The following is a 20,196-nucleotide window of genomic DNA, read 5'->3' as shown; positions in this document are numbered from 1 at the left end:
GAGTTACTGTGTGGAATTTGATAATTTCCTGCTTAGGCACCCATCAATCATAGGAGTAATGTGTAAATTTGTGGCTAGCAAACAATTAGCAGAAGCTATCACAAATGTTAACAGGGAGTCACTATAGCATTAGGTGAGCATGCTATAATGACAGACGAAAAAAAATGATTATCCACTATTTGCATTCACTTTTTTGAGGCAAAGTAGATTTTGTGATTTTTATTTATTCATTTATTTGTGAAATGTAATTCGAAGTACTTTTTGTAGTTAATAGTACTGTATATATCTCTAATATGACATGAGTAAAAGTTTGAGTGCTGGTTCCCTTTTGTTTTTTTAAGGTTATGCATTAATCGTCACATATTAATTACTTATAAATAGGTTTAATTTTAAGTTTGAACTTAAAAACTTATAACAGCTGACACAAATTGGCTCTTGGTCAGGAGGAACTACTATCTGGCTCAATTTGAGACAAAGAAGTCCCTCAACTAATTTCAACTTTCTGGCTAGTCATATGCGTAAACTACCAACTTGCAAGGATGACCATCAGCTGCTCACATTGTATCAGCTTCATTATAATCACCAGTGAGCTCTTTAAAGCCACTGTGTGCAGTATTTGAAAATATAAATATCAATATAAACGAAACTATCAAATTTTCATCTCAAAGTGCAGCTGGTCTTCTCTTTGATATCATGTCCTTCATTTGGGTGTCATCCTGAGACTAACCTTTACATTCTCCTCTAATCCTTGGATCCTATATTGTGATTGTTGTGCTACAATTGTGTAAGCGTCATAGTGCATTTTCAGGTTTCATTACTTAGAATTAGCTACTTGGCAAAAGAACTCCATTTTTAACTCCTGCCATGTCAAATTTCCACATCCCAATGCAAAGGACACCCAGTGCTATGTAATTAGAAATTCGGATTTACCACTTATCCTCTTATATACTTGAGACTGACTGCCTCTTTCTCCTTACATTTGTTTTTTTTTTTTTTTTTTTTTGCTTTACAGAAACAGACCTGTAAAAACCCAGATGGACCTCCTGATGGAGGTGAGGACAATGCTAATGAAGGACAACTGGATCAAAATATCCTGCTTCTGGAGAAACTACTCCGCGGTCACAGCTGTGACCAGCGTAGGAAGAGTTTCAGATATATTAGGAACTGGTGGATTCACCAGTGCACCCACACTGGAGAAAAGCCTTACCTCTGTGACCAGTGTGGAAACAGTTTCAGACACACTTCATCTTTAAAGACTCACCAGCGCATCCACACTGGAGAAAAGCCTTACCACTGTGACCAGTGTGGAAACAGTTTCAGACACTCTTCAGCTTTAAAGATTCACCAGCGCATCCACAGTGAAGAAAAGACCCATTTGCACACTACCACAGTTTAGAAAGTTTTAAAAGATGATGTATTGACTGTAAACGTTATTATAAAACTTTTTGATAATAAAACTATTCATATGCATGCAACCTAAGCTGTCAGATTGTGTTGCTTTGCTTCCATTGTCAAAATTACACACACACAGACATGCACATACACAAAGCAAAGAGCAAGGCTGATTTATTAAAACATGAGGTACTAAGTTTTGTACCTGGTTTTCAATATATATAGTCAAGTAGGATATATGCCAAAGTTTGTTAGAATTTAATCTCTGTGGATATGTATGTGTACAAACATGCATACACACATGTGCGCAGATACATAGATGCAGTGGGTCAAAGGGTTAGCACAAAGTAAGACTGTTAAGTTGTCTTATAATCTATGTATAGTAAAGTGTTGCAGGCACAACTGGTTAGAACTCAAGTTAGCAATGAGATGTTAAAATGTCTTGAAAGGGTGTTAAAAAAGGTCTCCAAATGTATTAAATTTCACATCAAGATTCCTGCGTACTCTCAGAGGTTAACCCTTAGGAAATGTCATTAAACTGTTTCCCTCAGCTCTGTAGAGCATTTTTATGTCTCATTGTTTTGGTTTGCTTTGTTGTTTTGGTTCTCGCTTATCACTTATTGTTTTCAACTCTAGCAGGCAGCTGTTTTCGGGGGGAAAAAAAGTCATAAATGTTTGTCAGGAGTTGGTGGTAGAGATGAAAAACAGAGCTAAAAAGGAGAGCGATCTCTGAACTCATATTAACTAGTTATAAAGAAACACGATTACAAATGAAAGCTAATGTTGCTGGATGTGTAAAATACATGGACTGTGAAATTACTTGATGTTGCTACCATGACATCAACTATTGGTTTGTGGATTCCCATTTTGAAGCCTTGAGTTCAGCATTTTGACATTCACCATCTTGGTTTATTGGAGGCAGAAGAGACCATATTTGGGAAAGAGGCTGGCACTGTTAAATAGCAAGGGGTAGCTCTGACTGAAAGATGAGGACAGTATCAGCAGTAAGCCTTTCACTCAAAGCGGGCAGCCCTCGATTATGCCTAACTTTGGGCCATGATAAAATTCATCCCTGTACAGGTGTCGTTGGATGTTGGACCATCAATAAACGAACATGCTGGGCACTTATGGTTAGGATTAAGGGAAAGAGGTACGTGTTGAGGTGTAAATAAATCACATTAACAGTACAAAACAATACATTCAAATGGGAAGCAAGTACCGACAGGTTCTGTGATACCGCCTGTGTGCATGTCATGTGGAGCCAGTAGGTGCTGTCTGGTCGAGGTATAATGAAAACGCATCCATTTCTATCTGACCGTGTTCTTACTTGATGCTATCCAATGGTGTTTCATACACATGTATAAGGTGCCTTTTGGCGTCGAACACATACGCCAAAAGCACTAATAAAGTGGCACTAATCTACTTTATTAGTAGAATTAGGGCAGAGGGATGTCGTACACTGTAAACCCCTCTGAGGCAAACCATGTTTTGTGATAATGGGCTCTATAAATAAAATTGACTTGACTTGACTATTTTATGAGTTTGGAGTGAGAATAGGCTGGATTATACTATTTCTGGAGCCAGCCTCAAGTGGCCATTCCAGTAACAGCAGTTTTTGGCACCTCTGTGTTGACTTTGTTCTTCAGTCCCTAAAGTTGGTGCTTGGCAAAATATGAAAATGTTGGCTAACAAGATCTCTATCCAGACAAAAAGGTGATATATCACTGCTGTGTTTGCAGCTTGTTTTTGCAGCTATCATTGTGAGTATTGCTCATATTTTGAACTGGATGTTTATAAGTTAGTTAACAATTTATTATAAAAAAAAATGGTCAAAATAGATTTCCTACAGATCTACGAGTAGAATATGTAACACTGCAAAGCTATACACCAAGGGGGATGAAAACTGCCAAAATGGCAGAGCAAGAGGAAATAATTGTTTGATGAAACAATTCCATTAATCTGTTGGGAAGAGGCGTTTTATTGGGAAGTCAGATGAGGAAACATGGGGTCCCCCGAGGGAGAAGTCAGTAAATGTGGACTATACAGAAAACAAATGATTAAAATTTGAAATTTCATTAAAGCTGCAGCCTAGTTTTACAATAACTGCAATTACCATAAGCAATTTTCACAGCTCTATAGATATGGATTTAGCATTGCCAGTAGCTCAACAGTGAATTAAGTCTCTCTCTCTCCCTCTTTCAGTGTGTTGGTCCTGAATGGTACTGGAATGGAATTCACAAATTAGTGTCGTCTGATGGAAATGTGCTAATTGCTGTTGTTAAGCTGCTGCAATAATTAGGTTATGATGGCAGACTGCTACACATGTTGCCCAAACACACACACACACACACACACACACACACAACTGAGCAGCCCAAAGCCAACATCCTCTCTCTAGTGTGGTTGAAATAGAAGGCTAGATTTAATTACTCATTTTACTATCCATCTGTGAGTATAATTTTCCAGACATAGAGTCAAACGCAGAGTGCAACAGTTGACAACAGTTTCTCCTGCTGTGGGTTAGAAAGATGTTTTTCTTTTTAATTACAGTAGACTGTAATGTAGTAATGCTGCAGGTAAGTAGTAAATGATTAGATTAGTTAGCTGGCCATTGGGCTTCGGAAATATGTGTGTGGCAACATGACAGAGATAAAGCTTTGAGGATAAAGGTTGGTGCAGCATTTACTGATATCTTCTTTCTAAACTTTTTTCTTTTCAATAGATAAGTTATTAGCAACGTAGGTAGAAAAACGGAAGTGGATCTCTATTAAACTCCAATATTGTCTTTTTTATATACTGGTGACCAATATACAGAGAACACAAAAGGCTTATATGAAATATCGACCAAGAGGGAACATAGACCTCCATGTTGAAAGTTGAAGTTGAGTTAAGTTGAAGCCAGCTCAACTTAACACACCACACCTGTTCACAGCAACAAGTGCTGAGTGTCAGTTTGAGGCTTCATGTCATCAAATAGGCGAACACTGAACATAATAAATGGATGACAAATACTGTTGAGGCGCCTGTCTTTGTGCCGTTCTGGTTTGATCTGGTTGTGCAGTGGACAAGAGAACATGTCATTATCAGAGACTGTAAAAAGGTGTAAAAATTGTTCTGCTGTAGTGTTGACTGCTCTTTGGTTCTTTTATGGTAAACTGAAACACATCTTAAAGCAGGGGCGTCCAAACTTTTTTGAATGGGGGCTCAGTTAGATTATGTAAAAATACGTGGGGGGCAGCTGCTTTTCACATCATGTGGGTTATTTAAAAAGGAAAAACAATATATAACCACAATATTGACTAATACAAAAGTGTACAAGTGTATCGATGTTTTCTTACACCCGTACTTTCTGTGACTGTCTGCTGCCTAGTAGGAAATGTCTGCTGTTAGGTTACAGTTGGTGTGTTTGTCTGTTTTTGAAAACACATTTGTTCTGCCTGCATAGTTCCAACTTATTAACTTACAAATAATGTGTGGGGCTACATCTAGTATAATTTTAACAGCAAGCTGAGGTCATTTAAAATTGGTCTGAGGGCCACAGTTGGCCCCATGGCTGCACATTGGACATGCCTGTCTTAAAGGGACAGTTCACCCCCAAATCAAACATACATATTTAACTTTTCCTTGTAGTGCTATTTATTAATCTGTATTGTTTTGGTGTGAGTTGAAGAGTGTTGGAGATATCAGCCATGGAAATATCAGCCTACTCTCCATTCAAATGGAACGAGATGGCGCTGGGCTTGTGGTGCTCAAAATATCAAAAATAAATTATTTAAAAAACTCAACAGCAATGTATCTTTGCAGATATCATGATCCGCTTACTCAAGATAATCCTCAGACCTTGTGGTGAGCAGTTTCATGTAGAAATTATTTTTCTCAACCAAACTACACCCCCCAATCGCATCGCTGCACAGAAGGAAGCGTGCAGCTACTGGTAGCTCACCTGGAACCACTGAGCAAGCTACGAGTAGCTGCATGCTTCCTTATACACAGTGATATGGTGGAGTGTCCGTGTCATGATTTCAGGAAAGACACATTGCTGTTGAGTTTTTCAGATGTTTTTTTTGTTGTTTTTTTTTAGCATCACAAGCCCAGTGCCATTTAGTTTCATCACATTTGAGAGCAGGCAGACATCTCTTTATACCTCCAACACTGTACGACTCACACCAAAACAGTCTAGATAGATAAATAGCACTACAGGTAAGAGGAAAAATAAGTATTTTTGATTTTGGTTTAACAATTACCTGGTTTGTTGCAGAGGGTATTCTCTCTGTATCCTGATGATATCATGTCTCTCCTGCTGCCTGACTGAAAAATTGCGTCAAACTTGTGTTGTTGTTTTGCTGCTGTCTGGACATTCTTCAATGCACAGACCTGCTTAGCAACATGCTGTTTAATGGCTCTGGGCTTCAGCAGAGATTACTGGATTGCTAACCTCATCAAAGACATCAACAAACCCCAGACTCTTTAACCTTGGAGACCTGACTCTCCTTTTCAGCAGTTTTGTGTGTGTGTGTGTGTGCGTGTGTGTGCGTGTCCAAGTGTGGGCCGGCAGCCAAGCTCAGCAAGCTACTGTACAATAATGTAAAATTAATCCCCTCTCCATGCGCTCTTTTGCGTTGGCGCTCTGCTGTTGCGATATAAACCTTGTTTTCACACAGGTTCAGCGCTGCTCTTCCTTTAGTTTTGTCGTTGTAGTATGCTGTTGTTTCATTATATCTTTGGACTGTATGTTGAGCATAGTTTTGTTACTGGCTAAATGCATTGCAAGGCTATCATTTATGAGTCATTCCTCATTTTGCTCTCCTTTCACAAATTCCAGTCTTTAATAATGCATGGAAATATTTACATAACAATTAATGCATTTATTTTCTGTAACAATTTTCAGAAAGACTCATTTTCTAAGGGTAAGAAAAATAATACGTTTTAACAGAAATGGCCAAATGAAAATTTAATTGCCTTTCTCATATCTCTTTTTATTGCACATGATGACGTGCCTTTGTGTCCACTAAATCTGTTTACCTCAATATTCAGTAGCAATCTGACCAGTATCAGGAAAGAGCAAATAGTATGGGTCACATGATTTATTGAAATGACATCCTTCACTTGTTCAGTTGCTTATTAATTATGAATTGTTGATCTCATGGCAGTTGGACATTTTTTGCATGGATTACAACACACAAATTATTTATGATAAATGAAAACCCATTTTTAATTTAAAGCAATGGTGGTATAACACTGACAGTCAGTGCTTTTCACTCCATCTGCTGTTTCGTGTTTGAAAATACCTCTGAAAAGAAATAACATTCAAGTTAATGTAATACTTAACTGCATGGCATTTGAGTGTTATTTCACCAGATCAGGTTTGAGTGATGGATCCAGACTCTTGGCTTTAAATAGTGTTTTGTTTTGTCTGTAACACCAAGGGTGCAAAGCAGTGACAATGCATGTCATGCCACTAAAATGCACATTTGTTTTTTATGCTCCTGTGACTTAGTCATTATATAATTGAGGTAGTTTGGGGGATTCAGACACGGACATGTTTTCAGGAAAAGATGCACTCAAAACAGTCTCTTATGTTAATTATTGCTATTCATCTATGGGGCATTTGGTCATTATAACACCGAACATGATTTTATAACTTAATGTTAAACAAAGTTGAAATACAGCTTTGGGGTCAACGTCTAGGTAAAGGAAGGTGTTTGCTCGATGTGGGTGTTTTGAGACTGCAGGATTTCATTGCAGTGTTCTGACACAGCCAGCCACTGTTTTAGCATTCAGGACACAGAGGGAGAGGCAGAGAGGGGGAGAAAGAGAGAGACCAAGCAGTGGAGAGAGAAGAAGCAGGAGAGGAAGTAGAATGAGCCAAACAGGAACACAGAGGTTTTTGAGGGCTGAATAAGAGACATAGAGTCTCTGATGCCAAAACTTTCACTGAACCAAGGACGCCTTCTTCACTGAGTCTTCAATGGCAGCTCTTTCATTTACTTGTATTCCTAAAATCTATTCACACAGCAGGTGCATTGAGAGAAAGAGATTTTTATAGGTGACTTCTACAGGTGCCAAAAGCTTTTTTGTTTGACCTGATTTTAATAGCGTTAAAGTGTTTGTGAGCTCATCTGCATTTGTTATGGTGCAATCATAGTCGGTACCCAACTGTTTATTCCTCACTGTCTCAAAACTATTTTTGAGTGATGTTTAAGTCACACTAATTGGCCAGATGATGGCACCGTAAAAATAACTTTATATTTTAACTGCTAACACATAAGCTATATGATGTGGGATTGATTTTTTTCTTCAGATTTCCTGCCTCAAGACAAATCCACCGCACACTGTTTTTTCATGATTATTTTTCCACCACTAAGAGTTTCATGCAAAATCTATTTTCATTGTTTCTCAGACCAAGTTATTAGAATTATCTTGAGAGCTTGGACGTGACAAACTGCCTACTTAACAGCAGTGTTGAAAATCCATATTGTTTGGCTGTGACACACAAACAAAAGTGCAACAGACCACATCTGCTTAAGATCCAGAGTGGAAAAGCACTTTTGTCTTTCTTTTTCCTACAAAATCACTCCCCACTAGCAGATTTCCTAATTTTACATTTTAATGGCTCAGATTATACCTTTACTGCCAATTAGGGCCCATCTGCTGGGGGACCTATTGTGATTTTTTAAAATAATTTCTGTCATATATAAAATGTTACAATGTCAGGCGTTCATATAAAACATGTCCAAAGTTTTAAATAGTGAGGCACGCAAAAACTCAGGCTTCATACCGTTCTGAGTAGAACCTTTTTTCTACTTTCGAGACAAGCTGATGTCAGTTTATGGAAATTAACTTTTCTTCTACAATCAGACATATTTTTAAATAGCACTAACTTAATAATTGATAACACAGACACAGTTTTTAAAGTTGATTTTTAGGTTTTATGAAATAATACTGACCTTGAAAATGTTCCGTTTCTTTGGCCTACAGGTCCCGAAAAAACAGTCTTAACTGTGAAAATCCTGAACACAAGGGGGAGACAACTTAGATTGTCCAGCCAATTTCATTAAGTTACGACAACTTGAGCTTTGTTTAAAATTGATAAATGCAGAAATTTGCATTTAAATTGCACACAATATTAAGTTGACATAATTATCAACATTATTATGTCAACAAAACTCATCAGAAACAAGACACAACATCATTACTCACAATGTAGAGCTGACTGTTTAACTGTCAACTTTTTGGGGAATTATGCTTATTTGCTTTCTGGTGTTGAGGTACATAAGAAGACTGATACCACTCTCATGTTTGTCCATCTAATGTAAGGCGACATCCAGCAGCTGTTTAGCTTCGCTTAGCACAAAGACTTGGAAAAAAAAACCTTAAGGAACAATTATTAAAGATGTTTCCTATCAGATTTTTTTATCCCATGCTGATGAAAGGGCGAGACAATGTGTCCTTCTGTTGCTTATATCTCACGTACATTGAACACATTTTTAGTCAGGCACTAAAAATTACAGAAATGACTTCAGTACCCACATTACCCCAGAGTCCTACTTCACTTCACTGACAGCAGTGTGAAGTGCACTTCTCTCAATCTACTAAATTATGCTGGTTTATCGCACCGTTAGTAGCTAAACCTAACTAGCGCTGTGATTAAACGACTGATGGGAAATCTTGCTTCTACATACAGTATGTGTAACAAGTACAAGTGGTACTTATATATACTGCATGTGGCACAGAGAAGAGCTGCAGCAAAACCTTTTTTTAAGTGCTGCAAAGAACTAAGAAGAAAAAGTTACCTTCCCATTTTCATAGTTATTTCAGTCGTTTCATTTTTGTTTCACAAGCTGATTCTCTTTCCTGGTCTTAAATATTATGTTGTTCTTCCTTTACTGCACTGTGGCATCAGAGAGGGCTGTATCCACTGATTTAGAGAGTGTTATAGTAGTTTGACCATTAGCATGTATTTTATTGATTCCAGAGTCATCATGTTAATTAAATGGACCAAGAGAGAGCCACAGTGTCTGCCTACACCTGATGGTCTGCTATCTGCAGTATCTCAGTATGACACCGAAAGTACACTTCCAGGACTAGGCTTCATAAGAGTCAGTATGTTTGGCTGCTGATTTTTCTATATAGTCAGACAGTTGGAAAAATAGATTAACAATGTGCATTTCATGGTTTGGTCTAGAGAGTAGTCATCGCACTCATTTCAGTTTCTCTGCATGCAGCCATGCAGCCCTGAGGAGCTCTGCGCTGAAGAGGTCAGTCCTGCAATCTGACCTCAATCAGCTCAGATTAAAGCTGTGATCAGATGTCTGGTCCCCTGCGCCCTGTTTCACGATGCAACGTACCCCCGACTCTGAGCACGCAGAAATTAGTCTGAGAACATACCGTTCACTCCTCTGATATTACTACCACAGGAGTCAATGTAGTGGTTCCTCTTATATGTTTTTCTCGGTTTGTTTCCCCATCTCTGCAAAGATTAAAACATTAAATGTTAGTATTGTTCTGTGCGGGCCCACCACTGTGGAATGAATGCTCTGCATCCAGGTTAGAGACACACCAACAGCAGTAATCGCAGTTTTAAGTAATAAGTGAGCTGAAAAACAAGTGTTGTGCATTTTCTTAACGGCGTGCTGTGTGCAGTAAGCCCATGATGGACAGCTATCCTTTTTAAATTTTAATTTAACATCTGAAGGGACTCAGGGGAGTTGAAGTGGGCCAGGAAAGTTACCACACAGACCTAGAACATTCATAAGCCCATTTATCATTGCTTCGTCTCTGCTGACCCAACGAGAACTGGGTCCCTCCTCACTGTCTGACTCACAGTGTACTGAGAGCCGGTCCCACCTTCCTCTTTAAACAACAACAACTCTGACTCACCAACTCACCCTTTATAGAGGAGAATACTCTCTGTACTGAACATTTTCAACCTATTGCTTCTATATTTACTATTATATGATATTTATATATAATAATATATAATGTTGCCTAAGGTGATCAGAAAATAAACAGGATATAGGCACAGATTTTTGTCTGTGTATTAAGTATAATTTATCTTGTTGAATAAAGCTTTTACACTTATCTTGTGAAACGTCTCACACAGTGGTGCAACACTCTGTAAAGACATTCAAAGAAATTCATGATTTGTTGATGACGAATCCTAATGATTTTTGTGATTCTATAACTTTTCCTCTTGTGCACAAGTTGACATTTGTAGTTTTGAGTGAAAGGACTCAAAAATTACTAGATGTGCTGTGAAATTTAATTTAGGCATTCATGTGTCCCTCAAGATCTATTTGAATACCTTTGCTAATCTTTTGACATCTGACTGAAAAATAAAAGTGGACCAGTACTTTTGTTCATGACTGAATACCTGCAGAACTTATGACACCACGCCAGTCTCAGCTGTGCTTTGTGATTTTAGTGCTTATTAGCAGCTATTAGCAGGCTAACGCATTCAAATACAAGGTTGAACATGTTAAACATTGTAAATGCTCACCATCACCATGTTGGCATTGCAGCCTCATAGAGTTGACACTTAGTCAGTGGCCCCCTGCATTAAAAAGCAATCCATAGAGGCACCCTTTAACAGAAATCTGAGATTAATCAGGCAGCAGCTTTTTTTGATGCTTTGAGAAACTGCTGTAGTATAAAGAGCGGGAAAATCTGCATACTTTCGGTGGGGTTGGAGGTGGATGAGTCAAACAAACTCAAGACTCTCACCTGGGAGCCTGCTGTTCATGTCTAGTGTGAAAAGCTAATCAAGTTATTTTAACAAAAACATAGTGTGCTGATGTGTGTAGCATACCACGCTATAGATGTATGTGACTTGACGGTACATTGCGTTGGGAACAAACATACTTATTTGAAGCCAAACCATGACGTTTTTTTCTTAACCTAACTTCGTACTTTTGTTTCCTTTTGATGCCTAATGAAGTAAAAAACAGTTTTACCTTTGTTTAAAGTTTATTTTGGAAGATACTGTATGCAATTATCAAACAAAAACTGTACATTCCCTCTGAAATTGGAAGTTTGTTTTGAAAAGACACAATGCTTGTTATTAAAGTAAATTGACACACCATCCCTGACAATCCAAAACTGATGCTAGCGGGATACTTCGAGTTTCATTGTTTGACATGTAGGGCAACTGACTAAGCATCAGTATTTGATGAATTAGGAGTGAAAATGGGTTGGCTTTTTTCTGTAGATTACAGTGTTTTAAACCATTTTCAGATAAATTATTCAGGCAGATCATCAGCACCAAACAGTCCTCTCTTTCATGTGGTTTCAGATGCTAAAAAATAGGTTTATTAGTGATAATATGCCACAAATATGAACCCTTTACAGCCAGATTCAAGTACAGATGTTCATTTTGCACGGGTGATTGAAATAAACACATTGGCAGTTTATAACTAATTCACTCACTGAGCTGCAGATTGTCAGCTAAGATCTGACCAGCTCGGCTCTCATTTAAATCACAGCGACTTCAGAGCGCCTGTTGGCAGCGAGGATGCTGTGACACTAGCTCATCTGTACGTCGAGGCTTATTTAGCCTGCTGAGAGTGAGAGCCCGCTGTTCGTATTAGATTCTGTCTCTGGCAAAGTGGGGATGATTAGATAAAGTGTGTGTGGTGGAGTGGAGCACTTTTTCACTCTACAGTAGCGGTGCCTGTGAATGAACGGAGGGACGGGCGCCAGTTTCTGACAATAAAACTGAAATCTCTGTCCAGAGGATTTCTAATGCATCTGGGAACTGAGGCCTCAATTACTGCCTTAATTAATCCATAGCAGTTTATACACTACACTGCACTACACCAGCAGTTTACGCTTCTTACATTTTACTGTTTAAAGGCATTTTGCATAGTATCTTACTTTACATACCAGCATTGTGGATGGGAATTACTCCCAAATGCCGAAGCAGTGAGCGAGTTAAAGACAAAGCAGTGGAATTAAAGGGAGCGGGCTGCGGCGAAGAAATACAATAAAAAACAATTCAATACAATAGCTCTAATTTTGAATCCCCTCCCTACTGTAGCGTCCCCTCTGCCTGCACTTCATTCTGTCATAACACAATAACCGAGCTCTGACGTCTTAAAAGGCATTGCAGGAGCGTAGAGGTGCTTGAAGAGAAAATTGCAGCAGCTCACAGCGGCTGGAGTGAAATACCATTTTGTCTCACTCAAGATGGATTCCACAGTGAGATTTCAGAGGACCAGTACAGAATCAAAATGGAGAAGCCAGAAGGGAGGAGAGAAAAAAGGGAAGGAGGCTGTGTGTGTGTGTGTGTGTGTGTGTGTGTGTGTGTGTGTGTGTGTGTGTGTGTGTTTGTGTGTTTGTGTGTTTGTGTGTGTGTGTGTGGAGTGGACAGCTTCAGAGGAGATGTCTGAATTTTGTTTATGCTGCTGCTCGGTAATATATGTTTTTCAGGGTTTTCACCTTTTTCATATGTAATATTTTTAAATGTGAGGATATTTCTAGTCTCTTTTTTGTGTGATTGTTGTACTGATCCACTTAGCCACATGTGACCAGTAACAAAAAAGTTTTGTTTTTTTTTTACAGTATATAAAGCGTTAATCAAAAAACATGCAAAGCGATACAAAGAGAAAGACGTTGATCATAATGCTTTTTTTCTGCTTCTGGCCCCCTCAACCTCTGAGAAGATTTCCTCCCACCAATTGTCTTGCACACTGACATGCATGCATGGCTGCCGGCATCTGCACACACACACACACACACACACGCACACACACACACACACACAGATACATGCACACACTACACAGTCACACCCTCCCTCCCTCTCTTTATAGATTCCACTTGCTGGTTGCCCATCTAACAGCCCTGTATGTAAACCAGTGAAACCCCTTCAGGACATCAAATCCGTGGAATCTGTTGTCGGTTCTATCTAGGTCAGCGCTTACAATAGCTGTGCGATTTTTTTTTCTTCTTCTCCCGCCTCTGTCTGTATTCCCCCTGTTTGCTTAACCCCACAAGGTTGATTTTTCCTTTGCATGTATAAACATCAAAAATGCATATAAAATGTGAGCATGTTATGCATGCTTTTCTTCTTCCATACATATTAGTCTCAAGTGGAATATTAAAACGTGTAGCGGTTTGATGTTAACATTAGTGTACAATCTAATGTTTGAAGAAAATTACGTTTAGTTTCTTTCTCATTAATATTTGCTCAGCTAATTGGTTTGGACTTTGCTATAATTCAACACAGCACTGCAGCATGAAATGTAGGAGAAACGTTGCAATCATATTGGAGTTGTTTTCTCTCCGATCTATAGGGGATGGTGTTACGTGACCTCAGCGAGGTGCCGTCTTATTTGTTAACCCGCACAGAAAAGAGAAACCTCTGCACCTGCGTGTCCATCCATTTTTCATAAGATGTCTGTTTGAGAGGCCATCTGAGTAAAAGCACAACAATAAATCTTCAACAGACCACCCCAATTTTAATCACAAGTCTAAAAAACACATCATATAAGTGTTTTTACAGAAAAATCCCAAGAAAATCCACAGCTCCCCTTTTTCAACTTAAATAAATTACCCACCACTAATCTGCTTTAGCTGCTCCCACACAGCCCCAGTTTGTTCTACTTTTGGATAAATCGCTGATATGGCTGCCTTCAGACACGGTGTGCAATCAAAATCAAATATGCAGAGAGACTTTCTGCTAATCTAAGCATTCAAAAAATGTAACCTTTTTACCAGCGTTGGTGCCATGTATCATCTTTTTAATTATCTTCATGCAGATACACAGTCCAAGTAGTTAGATGTACAGGTATTTTATCAGACCTTCAGAGCAAACCATTTGCTGCCATTCATTCTGGTACAGTATTAAAATCAGTTTCCACAGACATGAATTGCCTGAGCTTCATAATCCATCACAGCAAACACAAAGCATTAATTTGTTTTTGTCTAAGTTTCCTTGTTAATTGTTATGTCATAATGCCAAGTTTCCATATTAATGTGCACATTATGTTGCACTATGTTTACTGTCAATCTAATGACACACACAGAAAGAAATAATAACCTTCAGGAAATAATCCTTCATGAAACAAGTCACCCTACATTGGAACAGCCAAGCTGTCTATATTTATATATATATAATTTTTTTACCACTGTTTAGTTTAGTGGGCAGGTAATAAAAGATAAATAGGTAAATATTTTGCTGTGTTTGTAGTTCCACTTTACATTTTTATGTACACACAATCGAAAGGTAGAGTTGCAATAGATGTAGGCTTTCTCACAATGTGTCAATCTGTAACATGCACAGTCGTGTTTTCTTTAAAGGAACAGTTCACCCCAAAATCAAACACACATATTACTCCTCTTACCTTTCGTGCTATTTATCAATGTAGATTGTTGTAGATTTGAGGGGTCAGGTGTTAGAGAAATCGGCTGTAGAGATGTCTGATTCAGCTTGTGTTGCTCAAAGTGGGAAAAAAATTAATTTAATTAATTAATTAATTAAAAACAAGGTGCACACCTACAGCTAGTTCAACTAGCACCACTAAGCTAGCTAACATTTCAACTAAGCTGAGGAAGATGCCATTTGTTAACATTTTGTACTGTCACAAGCCTCTTTTCCAGAAGTACATGCATGCTTCCCTCGGCGTGGTGATATATTCGGTGGGTGTAGTTTCATTGAAAGAAGATAGTTCCTACATAAAACTGCTCACAACAAGGTCTGTGGATTACTGGGTCACGATTTCTACAGAGAAACATTGCTGTTGAGTTTTTCAAATTAGTTTTTGGAGCTTTGAGCACCACAAGCTGAGTGCCATCTACTTCCATTTGATTGGAGAGAAGACAGACATCTCTACTGCCGATATCTCCAACACTCGGCAACTCTCACCAAAACAGAATTTCCTGCACTTTCCTTAATTAAAAAACAGTCAAATTAACAATCAATTAAAAAACTATCGTTATTTGAAAAAAAAAAACAGAAAAACTTTGCTTATTTCAGACAATACCAAGTGTGTTTTATCCTCAATGAGAGCACACAGCAACATATTTTATATTTTTTTGACAGCATTTCATAGCCTATCAGTTAATCAATTCACATTTTCAATTGAATATTTAACGACCATTTAATTGATCATTGATTAACTGTTATCATCCCTAGTTTAGACTGATAAATAGCACTACAGGTAAGAGGAAATATATTTATTTTTGATTTTGCAGTGAACTGTCCCTTTAATCTTGTGACGTCTGTACAGAGTTTATCTTCTGGACCTCGTCAGCTTTGGTGGTAGGGCTGTATCTCCTCAGGACCTCAAAAGCTTCTTAAACTGCCTCTGTCTTAGCATGCCCACCACTGTGCAGTGAAGACAATCTCCTGTAAATTGCTTTTTCGATCAGTTTTGACATCAATCTGCTCCCATGGGAATGTGGGCATTCATGTGATGGCGGAGAGGAAGGTTTCTTTCCTTATGGATGTTGACAACCCCACTCAGCCTGGTTTGATCTGCAGAATTAACATAATATTACCATACATACTGAACTGGCTGTGACAGCCAAAGAAGGATTGGCTCTGTAAACCAGACATTGGCGCCAGTGAGGTTTCTGAAACGGCAGAAGTAAAGACAAGACAATAAAAGCTGTTAGAGGGCAAAGATTTGATATGCAGATCTGATTTCATGAATGCAGTTTGTGCGCTTTTGAAATTTATGGATATGTTTTGTTTTCCATCATCTGGGTGATTTTATCACAATAATTTATAGCATTAGGAGTTTATCTGTAGAAGTTCAAGTTTCACAGCACACCAAATTTTTTTTAGTTATTGTTTATTTACATGAGATAAATTATTTTTCATTTTGCTGCAGTATACTCTCTTATCTCATGTAGAAATACAGAATAACTTCTAAGGGTTTTGTGTGCTGCAAGATTCAAACTTCTGCAGATTTGCTGCGTGCTCTACAAAAACCCCATGGAGAAAGAAATCCTTCTGTTGATGCGGGGTGAATAAATTCTTTATACTGTAAAAGTTGTTTTGATCCTATATTACAACAACACAACTGCTGCCTTTCATGTGTTTCCACTCGTTCTTTTTATCTTTTCCAGGACAAAGATATCTCATCACATCCACGGGAGCCTTGTATATTCTGGACGTCCTGCCTGAGGATGGGCTGAATAACTATCGCTGCACAACACGCCACCGCTACACCGGTGAGACTCGTCAGAGCAACAGTGCACGTCTCATTGTGTCAGGTCAGTACTGCATTCAAACTGCAATTACTGTGTTTGCAAAAGATAATACACATTGGACAACAGGACAAATATAGATACGTGTAGATTTGTAATATTTAGAATGGGTGTATTTGTCTCCTCCAGTGAAAACAACAAAGTAGTGGAGGACCTTTATTTTAAGACATTCACAACATAAAGTGTTGCAGAAAGGAAGATTGGCATGGAATAATTTTAGAAATATTTAAAATGAATCCAAAGGGACAAATTCTATAAATAAATGGATCAAATTTATAGCCCCAGTACGAGCAGACTTTTTGTAACTCCACTACTGTTTCCTCGTCTTCCCCCCTTCTTAAAAGGGTTAATAAAAATTTAAGCACCCTTAGTTCTGGTGTATAAGTTTACTTACAGAGTGTGAGATGGGCTATACATGTATATGTATGTGAAAGAGTATATGTATATGTGTTTGTATGCATTTATGTATACAGGGCATGTTTTCTTGTATTTATTTTGAAACAAACAACAAAAATGAACAAAAATGAAAGCTGAGGGGAAAAGAAATATAATTCCCCAGTAAACTGTGTCAATTCTGCATCAAATAGATATTGTAAGTAAATCTTCTGTATTCTTTTTTGTTTCTGTTATTTTAAAAACTATAGATAAAAAGAAAATCTGAAAAAAATGCTGCAGAAAAGGCACAAATTTGTGCATAAAAATTCACCACAATGCAGAACATTAAGTGTTTGTTGCTCAAAATTTTCTGTCAGAGGATGCCCAAACCCCGTTATCATATGCGTCCCCCAAAATGTTAAAACGGAGCCTAAACCCTTGCAAATATGCATGTAGATATTGTATTTATCCTTCCTTTCAGATCTGACTTTTAAATACTGCAGACAGCAAAAATGATTTCCTCTATAAAAATGCCATCCCCTATGAATTATGGGTCCTCCTCAGAAATTTTGATTGATTTGCTAGACTGTTAAGTAAGATCAGTAAATGGGTTCATTTAGGTCTTGGATCAAGTTTACAGTCTGTCCAATGCTGTCATGCAGACTGATCCACTCTGAGGTCAGTTATGAATTATGCAAGCCAGAAAGTAACAAATAACCAACCATTGCAATTCATCTTAGTCTGTGATGTAGCTTCATGTGTATGTTGTATTATTAAATGAATAATTGAATTAATTTAAAATATGTAAGCATATAGATGGATAAGTAGATAGAAAAGGAGCAATCCACAGTGTTATCTCAGATTTTTCATTTTGAGGGACAATAAAATTCCTTCAGAAATTTTAGAAACACACTGTTTCTCTCTCCTCTCCCTCACGTAACAAAATATACAGTATATAGAATTGAATCTTGACCCCAAGAATCAATATTGGATTACACTGTCAAGCGCCTGGCAACGCTCACCACTAATTAACACTAAATTCTCTGCTCCTTCCAGACCCCACCAATGCTGAGCCAGGCATCTTGGATGGCTTTGACCACAGAGAGGTGATGATTAATCATCGGGTGGAGCTGCCCTGTAAGGCTTCAGGCTACCCAACGCCCAAGTACCGCTGGCTGAAGGACAACAGCCCTTTGGAGCCTGACAGTCGCTTCCGTCAGACCATCACAGGGTTGCTGATAGAGAGCACACAGCCCAGTGACTCTGGGACGTACGTTTGTGAAGTGTGGAACAGTTATGGCAACGCTGAGGTCATGGGGCGCCTCTATGTCAAACGTAAGTCTTTTATTAAAATGAGGCGATCCTTTGTGTTATTTGTTTAAATCACATCTGTAGCAATTATTTGATAATAAGTAGTTGATCAGCAAAATTCGTAGCTGATCAACTAGCTGATGGTTTAAATTGTTTATTGAGAAAAAATGCCAAACTTATGCCAATGTCCTGTTTCTCTCTCTTTATATAGTTAAAACTTAGAAATGCTTGGATTTTAGTCAACAAAACAAGTATTTTTAAAATTTGTGGATATTTGTCACTATTTTCTGTTACTATACTATTTCCTGAAACTCTTTAGGCTTAATGTTTAATTAATTTGTTTTAAAAAAATTTTTCTTAGTTTTCTTAGATAGTTTGGTCTAAAAAAAGACCATTACCCAGAGTCTAATGTCACATGCTTGTTTTACTGGCCAACAGTCCAAACCTAAAGGAATGAAACTTTCCTTTATAGAGGACTAAAACATGTATTTGTAATATTAAATTTTGAGAAGATGGAACCAGTGGACTTATGACCTTTTTTTTTTATTAATAAATTACTTGAAGGAATACTTCACCCACAAAATTTGCATTTGTATATTAATTATTCACCTTTCGTTGCGTTGAATTCATGAACAAAACTATGTTTCTCTCTTATGCCTCCATGGTGAACGAAGAATCCAAAAACAGAAATTTGTTGATGAATTAGAGTAAAAGTGCTACTCATCTGCGCGCGGCAATGCAAGTGTGGTAGTTTTTTTATAGTAAGGGAAATACTAAGCCTACAGCTATAAAAATGGGACTTGAATTATATTGCACGAGTTGTGTGAGAGTTTGTAAATGCTTTGAATTAGTTTTGCTCTTTTACTCCAGTTCATATTCTCTGTTTTTGGATTCTTTATTCACTGTGGATGCATGCAAAAATTTTTTTTGGTCACAAATTCTAGGTAACATTGGCTGAGTTATTGATATTAGACATTTTATGGGTGAAGTATTCCTTTAAAAGGTTAACTGATTCTAACTTGAATAGCTGCCCATTAAATTTCTGCCAGTTGACTTTGCTGTTAATCAATTAATTGTTTCAGATGTAATTTGGATATAGTGGGTACAAGTATTTCCTGTAAAATCTCATGTACCCATGGTGCTTAAATCTCACCTGAACTTTCCTCCCGTACTGTCTTCCTCTCAACCTTATTGTCATTTAAAAGAAAGCAAATCTTTAAATGCTTTAAATGCTTTAAAAAAGTTAACATTTCTCTCATTTTTTCGTGCTTAGAGCCCTTGAAGGCAGTGATCAGCCCTCGGAAGGTGAAAGGCAGTGTGGGTAGCAAGGTGTCTCTGTCTTGTAGCGTGAGCGGCTCTGACGAGTATGAGCTGTCATGGTACCGCAACGGAGAGATCATCTACCCTGGCAACAATGTTCGTTTCACTGGGCTCAACCGGGAGAACCTCATCATGGAGGGGATGTCGAAGAGCGATGGCGGAGCCTATCAGTGCTTTGCCAGGAAGGGCAAGATGTCTGCACAGGACTTTGTGCAAGTCATCCTCGAAGGTAAAATGCGTGCATGTGCTTCGTAAGGTGGAGCAATCACACAAATGCTGACCAAAAGCCACACTGTAGCAGCTGTCTTCTGCATAATCAGTGAGTTAGCAGAAACAGATTCAGGCCTTAGAGATCAATACAGGCTTTATGTGTTAATGGCATCCTGCTGTGACTCTCTGATATAGGCTGCCATTAGAATGATCGTCCCAGACTTCACAAACACATACAAAAATACATGCACACACACTCTTGAATCCAATAGCTTACCTTGGCAGCGTTGCTCAGGCAACTGTCTCCTGTGGCCAGGGAGCTGTAAAAAGAAGATATTGATAATCTATAATCATGTGGAACAGATCTAGATTATC

At 38.2% G+C, this 20,196-nt stretch overlaps 1 protein-coding gene across 1 annotated transcript in view; it reads left to right on the top strand.

Moving 5' to 3' along the window:
• Window positions 1–20,196, top strand: part of LOC121943125 (Down syndrome cell adhesion molecule homolog) — a 135,848-nt gene that overhangs the window by 69,082 nt on the left and 46,570 nt on the right. Inside the window, 3 exon segments of the mRNA XM_042486543.1 lie at window positions 16,465–16,611; window positions 18,037–18,315; window positions 19,565–19,840. Coding sequence (XP_042342477.1) covers window positions 16,465–16,611; window positions 18,037–18,315; window positions 19,565–19,840 — 702 coding nt within the window.

The sequence above is a fragment of the Plectropomus leopardus genome, chromosome 5, assembly GCF_008729295.1.
Source record: "Plectropomus leopardus isolate mb chromosome 5, YSFRI_Pleo_2.0, whole genome shotgun sequence".
In the NCBI taxonomy this organism is placed as follows: Eukaryota; Metazoa; Chordata; class Actinopteri; order Perciformes; family Serranidae; genus Plectropomus; species Plectropomus leopardus.
The sequence above is the reverse complement of the archived record's forward strand: the minus strand, read 5'-3'. Positions and strand labels throughout refer to the sequence as shown.